At 42.6% G+C, this 11,871-nt stretch overlaps 1 protein-coding gene across 1 annotated transcript; it reads left to right on the forward strand.

Moving 5' to 3' along the window:
* Window positions 1-1,625: 1,625 nt before the first annotated feature.
* rasl11b (RAS like family 11 member B) lies at window positions 1,626-9,319 on the forward strand. Its single transcript, XM_033028758.1, has 4 exons — window positions 1,626-2,149; window positions 2,509-2,565; window positions 2,679-2,755; window positions 8,184-9,319. Exons 1-4 carry the CDS (start codon window positions 2,035-2,037, stop codon window positions 8,649-8,651), a joined length of 717 nt encoding a protein of 238 aa, XP_032884649.1. The 5' UTR covers window positions 1,626-2,034; the 3' UTR covers window positions 8,652-9,319.
* The last annotated feature ends 2,552 nt before the right edge of the window (window positions 9,320-11,871 follow it).

Below are 11,871 nucleotides of genomic sequence, written 5' to 3' on the forward strand. Positions count from 1 at the left end.
ATCGAAGGTACACAAAAATGTTGGAGAAACTCAGCGGGTCTGAAGAAGAGTTTCGGCCCAAAACGTTACCTATCTCCTTTGCTCCATAGATGCTGCTGCACCCGCTGAGTTTCTCCAGCATTTTTGTGTACCTTAGGTTTAGAGGGATATGGGCCAAACATGGGCAGGTGGGACTAGTGTGGATGGGGCTTGTTGGTCGGCAAGGTCAAGTTGGGCCGAAGGGCCTGTTTCCACACTGTATGACCATGACTTTAGACTATGTCATTTCACACAATGGATGTGGAGAGGAAATATAGAGTTAATGATACGGTTCCAATGTGTGCAAGAAAATAAAGACCAAAGGGTTTACATGAATAGATATTTGAGGATAGTTGGCAAAGCACGTGGGATTCTGGGTTTCATAGATATTGAATGCAGAAATAAGGGAAGTTATGCTGAATCTTTATAACAAGATGATTGAGTCCAGTTCTCATTATCATAATTTCAGAAGGATGTGACATTCCTGGAGAAGATTTGCCTATATGGTTCCAGGGTTGAAATATTTTATCTTCATTGTTAGTCCCGAGAATATGAGCTTGCCTTTTTCTTGAGCAAAAGAGGATGATTGGGGTAAGGGATACATCGGATTTGAACAGCTGTAATGAGCAGTATCTGGCAGTCTAGAAGGTCAGTGGAAGCAGAATGTCAATGAATTCAAAAGGAAATCGAAGGAGCACTTAAGGAAAATAAACACTTCGAGATGTGTTGGGGGGAAATACCACACCAGAGAGCCGGCTTCATGGACCAAACGGCTTCTTTCTTTGCAGTCGTTACACCTTATCTTGGTGCCTGGTATTTCTAGCTCGTTGAGCATGTTAAAGTTACATGCAAACGATTAGAACTAACCGAGCACGTTTTACCAAAGTGCTGTGGTTTATTTGTATATACAGACATTGAACAAAGGGAGAGAAGGATAGAAACGTTCTGCGTTAAAAAAAAAAAGTTACACACGCGTTGTTTAGTTTTATCGGTGCAATGTTGAAAATGGAATCTGACTGAATGAACAACTTTGTTTAAGAAAGAACTGCAGATGCTGGAACAATCGAAGGTAGACAAAAATTCTGGAGAAACTCAGCGAGTGAGGCAGCATCTGTGGAGCGAAGGAACAGGTGACGTTTCGGGTCGAGACCCTTCTTCAAAATGAACAACTATGGTTGCTCCCGCAAGTCCTCTTGAATTAATCAAGCATGACATGGCTTCCTATCAGTCTGAAGAAGGGTTTCGGCCCGAAACGTTGCCCATTTCCTTCGCTCCATAGATGCTGCTGCACCCGCTGAGTTTCTCCAGCATTTTTGTGTAACTATGACATGATAGAGGGTGGATTTTTTTTTAAAACGCAGATTGGAACGGAAAATGCTATTAATACTGAGCAGAAAAGGCTTAATCACATATAGCATCTGAGTACCTCGAGCATTCAGGGCAGAGGTGTCGCTGGCCGGGGCGGCTCGAGGCTGCGCGGGAGCGCGCGCCATCCAGGCCAAAGTTCCAGGGCTCCCAGGTAAGGGTGACGTCCGGCTACAAGCAGCCAATCGGCGACCAATCGGAGGCGGCGCGCAGGTTGGCTATAAAAGGCGGCGGAGCGGTCACAGAGAGAGCGAGCAGTGGGTGTACAGCGTAGAGCAGAGAGTAGCATCGCTGTACAGCATAGCACAGTGCAGAGCAGAGAGAGCATCGCTGTACAGCGCAGTGCAGAGCAGAGAGAGCATCGCTGCACAGAGCAAAGAGAGCATCGCTGCACAACACAGTGCAGAGACAGCATCGCTGCCTGTACAGAGCAGAGCATCGCAGCTCTGGTATACAGTACAGAGCAGAGCATCGTTTCCCTGGTGCACAACATTGCTGCCCTGGTGTACAGTGCAGAGCTGAGCGAGCATCGGTTCCCTGGTGCACAGCAGGGTCCCGGGATCGTTCGTCCAGCTTCTCCAACCCCATCTTCAGACCCGTCTTGTCCCGTGCTGCAGCCAGCCGGCCGGCCTCCTATCGCTGCCACCTGATATGCGCCTGGTTCAGAACATGTCGACGATCCAGGAGTACGGACCTGGGGAATACACCCCCAGCAACCGGGTGATCAAGATCGCCGTCATCGGTGGCAGCGCCGTGGGCAAAACGGGTGAGGGAGTAGAGCCGCGCAGCGGGGTCAGTTGCAGGCGCCCATCGGAGCGATAGATAGTGGCTGTGCGCCGGGGAGCTAAGCCGCGAGTCCACAGGTTGGGTTGGCTGGGCTTTGAATTGTTTTGCAGCGAGCCTCCGACGCTGGCTTGCAGCCCAGGCCGTGTCCCCCACGCGGCGGCACAGAGGTTCAGACAACATCGACTCCTTTGCTCTGGGGAGTAGTGTTCTGGAGAGCAATCACCGCAGCTTTCTGTCTCCCTGGTCTGTGAAATGCATTACTTTTATTTTAGAGGGGGCTGGGGAGGAATCTTTCATTTAGTTTGACAAACTTTACAATCTCATTTATTTCCCCCTCAGCCCTGGTCGTGCGGTTTTTAACCAGGAGGTTCATTGGCGACTATGAACGAAACGCAGGTAAGTTTCCATTTTATGTCTGATTTACGGCACTGGATAACCTTTTGTCTGCTTGCACGCTGCTGGTCATTGAGTTTTTTTTCACATTTCTCCATTTGCCTATAATGTTTCAGGTACATTATACTCTAGACAAGTACAAGTGGATCGAGAACAGCTTGCGCTTCAAGTTCAAGACACACCAGGGGTTCAGGTGAGATTTCCTTAATGTTTTAATTTTTTGTTTCCCGTTTTTATCTCTTTCCACTCCCCATTATATATAACATGGGTGGAAGTTGGTGAGGAGAATTAAATCATATCATGCTTCCACCCATATAAACATGGGTTTATTTAGGATAGTCTGGCTTCATCCCAAACTTTGTTCAGATTGATAGCAAGCAATATGCTGGAAGATTTGCTTCTTGTTTTCTATCAATGTTAGGACTGAATATCCAGGTGTTCGTTCTTCTCAGGTTGATTCCTATGGTTATTTGAAAGATTATGCAGGTTGGGCCAATGTGCATTAACAGAATGTGTAATATTATGAAAATCAAGATTTTGAGTCCTCTTGGATGGGTGGGTGCCAAGTATATTTCCTTTGACATTGGGTGATTTTGCTATCAATAGACCATTGAGACCAGATAACAGGGCAGGTGGCTGAAGCTTGTAGAACTTCATGTTGATGAGACTGCATTTATAATTTTGCATTCAGTTCTGGGCACCATGTTATAGGAAAGATATTGTCAAGCTAGAAAGGGTTCAGAGAAGATTTACGAGGATGTTGCCAGGCCTAGAGTGTGTGAGCTTTCGGGAGAGGTTGAGTTGGCTGGGTCTCTATTCCTTGGAGTGCGGGAGGATGAGGGGTGATCTTAAAGAGGTGTACAAAATCATGAGAGGAACAGATTGGGTAGATGCACAGAGTCTCTTGCACAGAGTATGGAAATTGAGGACCAGAGGACATACTGTAGGTTCAAGGTGAAGGGGAAAAGACTTAATAGGAATCTGAGGGGTAACTTTTTCACACAAAGGGCGGTGGTTGTATGGAACAAGCTACCAGATGAGGTAGTTGAGGCTGGAACTATCCCAACATTTAAGAAATAGACAGGTACACGGACAGGACAGGTTTGGAGGGATATGGACCAAGCGCAGGCAGGTGGGACTAGTGTAGCTGGTACATGTTGGCCGATGTGGGCAAGTTTGGCTGAAGGGCCTGTTTCCACACTGTATCACTCTACAACTGTGGAGAAAGTTGTGATGGGAACTTTGGGGCTTGGTCTTGACTGAAGGATTTATGTGGTGATTACTTTGGAAGAGCAAGATTAGGGGCCAAGAATAGATCTAGGGAGGTGAAACGCAACAGCGAGAGTGATAGAAAAAATATTCATTTTGAATTTCGATACAAATCGGATGAGAAAAGAACAGAAGAGGGTAGTCTCACCTCTAGACAAAGTTTTGAAGATGCATGGTCAAACATCCAAGAGAGTTTATTGTCATGTGTCCCTGATAGGATAATGAAGAAGGGTTTTGGCCCGAAACATTGCCTATTTCCTTCGCTCCATAGATGCTGCTGCACCCGCTGAGTTTCTCCAGCATTTTTGTGTACCTTCGATTTTCCAGCATCTGCAGTTCCTTCTTAAACAGGGATAATGAAATTCTTGCTTTGCTTCAGCACAACAGAACATAGTAGGCATGACTACAGAACAGATCAGTGTATCCATATACCATTATATAAATATATACACACATGAATAAATAAACTGATAAAGTGCAAATAAACAGATAATGGGCTATTAATGTTCAGAGTTTTGTCCGAGCCAAGTGTAATAGCCTGATGGCTGTGGGGAAGTAGCTATTCCTGAACCTGGTCGTTGCAGTCTTCAGGCTCCTGTACCTTCTACCTGAAGGTAGCGGGGAGATGAGTGTGTGGCCAGGATGGTGTGGGTCCTTGATGATACTGCCAGCCTTTTTGAGGCAGCGACTGCGATAGATCCCCTCGGTGGAAGGGAGGTCAGAGCCGATGATGGACTGGGCAGTGTTTACTACTTTTTGTAGTCTTTTCCGCTCCAGGGCGCTCAAGTTGCCAAATCAAGCCACGATGCAACCGGTCAGCATGCTCTCTACTGTGCACCTGTAGAAGTTAGAGAGAGTCCTCCTTGACAAACCTACTCTCCGTTATCTTCTCAGGAAGTAGAGGCGCTGATGTGCTTTCTTAATAATTGCATCAGTGTTCTCGGACCAGGAAAGATCTTCAGAGATGTGCACGCCCAGGAATTTGAAGCTCTTGGCCCTTTCAACCATCGACCCGTTAATATAAATGGGGCTGTGGGTCCCCATCCTACTCCTTCCAAAGTTCACGATCAGTTCCTTGGTTTTGCTGGTGTTGAGTGCCAGGTTATTGTGCTGGCACCATATGGACAGTCGCTAGATCTCTCTTCTATACTCTGACTCATCCCCATCAGCGATACATCCCATAACAGTGGTGTCGGCAGCGAACTTGATGTTGGAGTTCGAGAAGGGAAATTTTTTTATTTATTAAAGCTAAAATTATCTTTGAACCATTTTGGTTGAGATGGAAAGTAAGCTGCAAGGAGTGCAGGGAAAAGGTGAGAAATTTGCCTGGACTTGAGGGCTTGAGTTACAGGGGGAGGTTGGGCAGGCTAGAACTTTCCTTGTTTGAGTAGGAAAGAACTGCAGATGCTGGTTTAAATCGAAGCTAGACACAAAATGCTGGAGTAACTCAGCGGGTCAGGCAGCATCTCTGGAGAGAAGGAATGGGTGATGTTTCGGGTCTGAAGAAGGGTCTCGACCCGAAACATCACCCATTCCTTCTCTCCAGAGATGCTGCCTGACCCGCTGAGTTACTCCAGCATTTTGTGAACGCAGGAGCTGAATGGTGATCTTAGAGGTGTGTAAAATTAAAGGAATAGAAGGGTGAATACACAGTCTCTTACTCAGAGTAGGGACAAGAACCAGAGGACTTGGGTTTAAAGTGAGTGGCAAAAGATTTAACAGGGTCTGAGGGGCAACTGTATCACTCAGTAGATGGGTATATAAGATGATCTGCCAGAGGAGATGGTTGAGGCAGGTACCATAACAACACCTAATGGATAGTTGAACAGATATGTGGATTAGATGGGTTTAGGCTGAATGTGGACAAATGAGACAAGCTTAAATAGGCATCTTAGTCAATATAGACGTGTTGGCTTGAAGGGCCTGTCTGTGTCCAAGCTATATGACTGACTCGAATAGATTTGAAGGAGATGGTTTGCTGTCCAACAAAAATCTATTCATTTTTCTGACTATATTCATTCTGGGAGGGCACTGAATAATTCCCCCGAATCCACTGAATATGGATGCTATGCTGTTGCTATTCATTTATTAAGCTAGGTGAAGATAAATTAGTTTGTCGTACATCATGGTGCAAATAAATTCCTCGTCCACATGAAGCTCGACGTAAGCAGTATACATTAATAATGTAATTGTAAAATAGTTGTTCTTATTATCAAGGTAATTGAGGACTGAATGTAATTTAAGAGATGGAGTTCTCTTTAGACATCATTTTCTTGCACGCAAGGGGTTCTAGATTGTCCAGAAGACTGTAAATGTGGGCTGTTACCAGTGTTTGTGGACAATGGAGCGACTGATAAGTCATTCACTTTTTTTTTTGGGTGAGGGGGGGGAATAGGAATGATTAAGGTTTCTTTGAAACGGATGGGGGCAGAAGTGAGAGGTTGTTGATCAAGGGGCACAGGAGCAGTATTAGGCCATTCAACCCTTCAAGTCTGTCCTGCCGTTCAATTGTGAGTGATGTATTTTTCCCACTCAACCCCATTCTCCTACCATCTCCCCACAACCTTTGACATCCTTACTAATCAAGGTGAGTGAAGACTGGTCAGTTGATTGGTGCACAATTTAAGAACCTGCCATGCAAATGGGCAGCTACTTTCTGAGTTTACACAGTGTAGGAAGATCTAACTCCTGCCACCAAGCTGCATTGGGCAGAGCCAGTGGCAATAGACGGGGACATATCTAGGTGATACTTTTTTCGTTGTCTGTTCAAAGATAGTTTTGTTGTGAAGATGCATCAGCAGGTAATATGTTTGGTTCAGTTTGACCATCTGCTGTACCAGTTGGTGTGTTTTAGCAGATGCAGCCACATTCGCAAATCACAGTAACTAACTATCACTGTTGTTCAAACTGGTTCCACAGTTTCACAGTCCATTAATCTGCACTCTCTGGTAAGCTGCTGGATGCATGTCAAGTCTGTTCTTTATCTTACTGTTGTTAAATCCAGAGCAGGAAAACAGACCTGACATTTTGAACCTCCTGATGGTATTCCAGTAAGGTGATTACTTGAATACATGTGATGTAGAATTATAGAGACCTCAAAGCCTGAAATTTCTTTGCACCAGTGATTTAAGAGCAGTTTTCTATAATGCAGAAGAGTGGAGGTGGTTCCAGTTGCCTCTAGATTTTTGATAATTGCAATGCAAATGGATGTTTTTATCCTTGTCTGCATTTCTAAAGTCAAAATTTTAGGAACATTGTTTGTAAACTTGACATGAAGTAATATTGATGCAACTTCACTTGTGTGAAAATTAAGTATGGATAAAATGCTTAACCTGGATGTGGAAACTGCTTACAAATGCTGCACACTTAAGATCCTACCGTGAGAGTTGAAAAGTTCTCCTCTGCTGAGTATTACCTGCAGGTTTTTGTGTACCCCATTAGGGCTAGATTTTCTAATTTGGATGATATATTTGGCAAATGTTGAGAGACCAGTTAACTACATTTATTACAAAGACTTGTTTGCAGTTCAATTAATTTATTAATTTTGTGTTGTCGTCCCAATGTTTCATGGTGTCAACTTTTTCTTATTAACTTCTGAACTTGCCCCCTGTGATTCAGTTTACTACCTCCCAGGTCTTTTGCTGATGCAGATTCTCGCACTAAGGTCTGTTCCAGCCTTCCCTTGAAGCTTGGAAAACTCCATGCTTTGATGCTGAGCTATGAAGAAGCTGTGGGAGGTCCTTCATACTTGGAATGCCATTTAGATGACTCAGATTTTAAATAAAACGAGAATAAATTTAATGAACTAGTTTTATGGCTGCAGATTTGCTTAGACGTGACACGATTTTGGCTCTTTGTTAACTGCTTGTTTAAGATAAAACTACCAAGGAGTGATCAAACTGAATATTGCATTCAATCAAGTGGGTTGAATTTGTAACTTTGTGCACTACCCAAGCTGAACTATAAATGTAAAATGTTCCTCTGTAGTCAATCTGTTTCCCACAAATACAAGTACTGCTTGAATCAGACTTCCCCTTTGATTCCTTGCTGAAGTCTGACACTTTGTGCTTATGAACTATACAGCTGAATCAACATAGCTCTGCAATAGTAAAGCTATTATGTAGCTCGGACAAAACCAAACGATCTAGAAATGCAACAAGCACATTTGGATAGCTTTTGTATTTGACCTTTTAAGCCCTTGTCTACAAACCTTTCACTGCAGTATTTAAACTCGATGGAATCGGTGACATTTCTATTCATCGTGTTTCTGCTTACAATATTATCAATACTATGACACTTTTCAGAATTTGCGTTTTAAAACAAACTTGATTAAACCTTATTTCATTTTACAGGTAAATGGACAAAGTCTGAGCTGCAACAACTTACTTAACAGGTCTATTCAGTGGGCTGATGCAATTGTGCTGGTGTATTCAATCACAGACTACAAAAGCTATGAAATAATTAGTCACCTCCATCAACATGTCTGCCGTGTCCATCCAGAAAATAGAGTTCCGGTCATAATTGTAGGAAACAAGGCTGACCTCCTACATGCCAAGCAAGTGGAACCTCATCATGGCCTCCAGTTAGCAAATGTACTAGGATGCACCTACTACGAGGTGTCAGCCAGTGAAAACTATAATGATGTGTACAATGCATTTCATGTGCTTTGCAAAGAAATTAGTAAACAACAAATGAGCAGCAATGCTGAAAAGAGGAAAACATCCGTTATAGCCAGGCCAAAATCACCCAATATGCTGGACCTGAGGCGGCGTTTCAAGCAAGCTCTTTCTGCAAAAGTACGGACTGCAACATCTGTCTGAACTGACAGCTGAAAATCCTCTGGTCAAGGATTTCTAAAACATGAAATCAAACTGAACACAAAGTTCTGGAAAACTAAGATTATACCCAGAAACTGAAGACGTGTCCAGAACAGACTACCCTTGTATTCACTCGCTTGGACCGTTGATCATTGTCAAGTAGTGGTTTTGAAAATGGGCATGAGTGACCGTGGCTATTTGATGGGAGCAGACAAACTATATGAAGTTTACTTCTGTGCTCCCTGTTGGATGCCTTGCAGGGTTTGTTTGTTCAACTTTTTTATCGTGATTTTGAAATACATGCCCAGCTGGGTCAAAACTTTTTCAAAACCACTCTGTAACTCTTCTGTTATCAGAAATTGATTATTTATCAGTAACTTCTTGGTACCAACAATTGCTTTGTTCTATGGTACTGTTTTACCTGCTTGAAAGGGAGGGTAATCGCACCTTGTGGAGTCCAAGAGGAGTGCATGACAGGAAATTGGCAGAGCTCTGGTTTTTACATTCTGAACTGCTCTGCAACAGTGAAAAGTATGGAATCCATATGACCCCACACTCGCCTCCACATTATGGATGAGGCTGGTTGCTTATGTATGTTAAATGTTGGATGTAGCTTTGATTTGTGCAGTTTCCATGAGCAACTTTGTTTTAAATAAAACCATTACATGGGCCGCGTTGCATTATTTGCACTTTTTGGCCAGCAGGAAGTATTCAGTGCTGTCCAAAATCTGCTTTCACTTCCCCCCCCCCCCCCCCCCCCCCCCTCAAAAAAAATGAATGACCATGAACAATATGATGAATGTGACACAAGGGCTGGTAATTACATTTATTTTCCCCTGTCCCCCCAAACAAGTTGCATTCTGATCAAACCCCGAAGGAATTCAAACGAGAAATGATGAAATAAAACTAACATATTGCCCAGCTGGGCTTTGACATCCAGCTTCTGTTTTAACGCAATAGCTTTTGTACCGTCTTGAGTGCAATGAGTGTAGCAATGTCTTTGCTGCAGGGATTCTTCTACAAAGGCCCTGAGCCTTCCAACATGCAAAATAGTTGAACCAAGTGTGTTCATGCTTTGTGAGGGATTTGTTATTTACTTTTGGCGAATTTCATGTTTACCGTATCCTTGTCAAGCCCAAGTTACGCTCTTTAGTGTTTGCACATTTGCTGTTTATTTTGCCACCTTCCATTATCCAGTCGATGTAATGTCAGCTGGGTTCCAAGCATACTTGTGCAACCAAGCACTTTAACCACTTCTAATGCTAACAATTGTAGTTTTCTAATACCATGTTCGTAGAGTGGGTTGCTTGTGCCTGCGTTTCAAGTTGGGCCAGAGTTTATTAATATCCCAAAATATACTGTTGCTTGCTTTACGTTTTTCACATTTTAAATGTTAAATATTTTAAGTGCAACCAATTAAATGTCTACATAAGGAAAATACATGCCACTGAATGTATTAAGGCCAAGTTTGAACATTGTAAAGTATTTAATATTATCTCTGCCTCTTGGCCATTTAGTACGGTGAATTTATCGAGAAATAGAAGTTGACCACATCAGATTTCAGGAGTGGAATCACATGAAATTATACAGCAGTTACCTGGATTTATTTTCTATTTTGTGGCTTTAAAAATAACAGAAGTACTATGTATGAAAGATTCTGAACTTTAAAGCTAGAGTAAAATGGAAACTGCTTTGAAAAATGACATCTGGAAACATCAACTGCAAGGAAGTAAAATTTGAGTGGCGATGTTAATGGAACATTTAACGTAAATGTAGCTGAGCTATTTGGCACTAGTTTCATCCCTTCCCACTTAAGTATGCTCAGGCACACTGCAACATGTGTGTAGTAATAAATGGTTGAGTGGATTGCCTATTTAATGAAGTTAGTTGTTGGAGAATGTCTGCAATATTGATTTCATTTGATTTAAACCAGTCTTACACCATTGAGAGGCAATTATAAAATCACATTCCCTCAAATTCCAGCAGTACAGTACACAAAAACTCTGTAAATGCAATTTACATTTGAAACCCGAGTCCTTCAAATAAAATAACTTGCATTTGCAAATCCCCTGCTCAATAGCTGCTTCTTAGAATCAAACAGCAAGGAAATTGGCCCTTTGTTTTCAATAGATCCTCAAACTACCACTTCATAAATAACTTAAAGCCAATTAACCCACTGATATGCAAGCCTTTGATGTGGTAGGAAACTAGAGGATCAAGTACAGGAACTCGAGTTTCTTTGCCATTAGAAATACTTTAGTGCTATTAGAAATGAGTACTGATGAATATAGCTGCATCAAGTGATAATTCCAAGTCACTCTGCCACCATTTGAAATATGCATCCCTAGGTAACTGGCATGATCTATTGTGTTTCTGCAGGTGTTCCCTACTGTCCATTCCCCAGCCCTAGAATGAAGCAGAAGGACTGTCTAAGACAATTAAAATTAATTTAAAAGATAACAGCTGTTTTTGTGTAGTTCTATGTAAGTTGAACAATTTCAGTACCTATTCCAACTGCTGCATTTGTGGCTGAGAAATGCATTGATGGAGTTGTTTTTATCCTCTAACTTTATGAAAACTTTGAGCGCAGAATCTGTCGAATTCTTAGTCACAGAAGGCTGTGGGAGGCCAAGTCAGTGGATATATTTAAGGCAGAGATAGATACTTGATTAGTATGGGTGTCAGAGGTTATGGGGAGAAGGCAGGAGAATGGGATTAGTAGGGAGAGATAGATCGACCATGATTGAATGGTGGAGTAGACTTGATGGGCTGAATGGCCTAATTCTCCTATTCCTTATGACTTGTGACAAAGTATTCGATTGGCATGCTCTGGTTTATCCTCTTCAATTAAACAAAAATGTAAAGCCCAAATGTGAAAATAGTCACCTTTCTGCTTTAGTTACCCTTCAATGCCAGTAAGGGAAGTTTCACCCAATTGGTGGCGAACTTGACTTGTAACCCATTAAAATCCTATGATAGCCTTAACTTGCTAAAGTTTAGAAAGATGAAGAGGGATCTCATTGAAACTGACCAAATAGTGAAAGGCCTGGATAAAGAAGGTGTTTCCACTAATAGGAGAGTCTAGGACTTGAGGGCAGAGCTTCAATAAAAGGATGTACCTTTAGAAAGGAGATGAGTAGGAATTTCTTTAGTCAGGGTGGTAAATCTGGAATTCATTGCCACAGAGGGCTGTGGAGGCCAAGTCATTGAGTGTTTTTAAGCA

This window comes from Amblyraja radiata, chromosome 1, assembly GCF_010909765.2.
Source record: "Amblyraja radiata isolate CabotCenter1 chromosome 1, sAmbRad1.1.pri, whole genome shotgun sequence".
Classification (NCBI taxonomy): Eukaryota; Metazoa; Chordata; class Chondrichthyes; order Rajiformes; family Rajidae; genus Amblyraja; species Amblyraja radiata.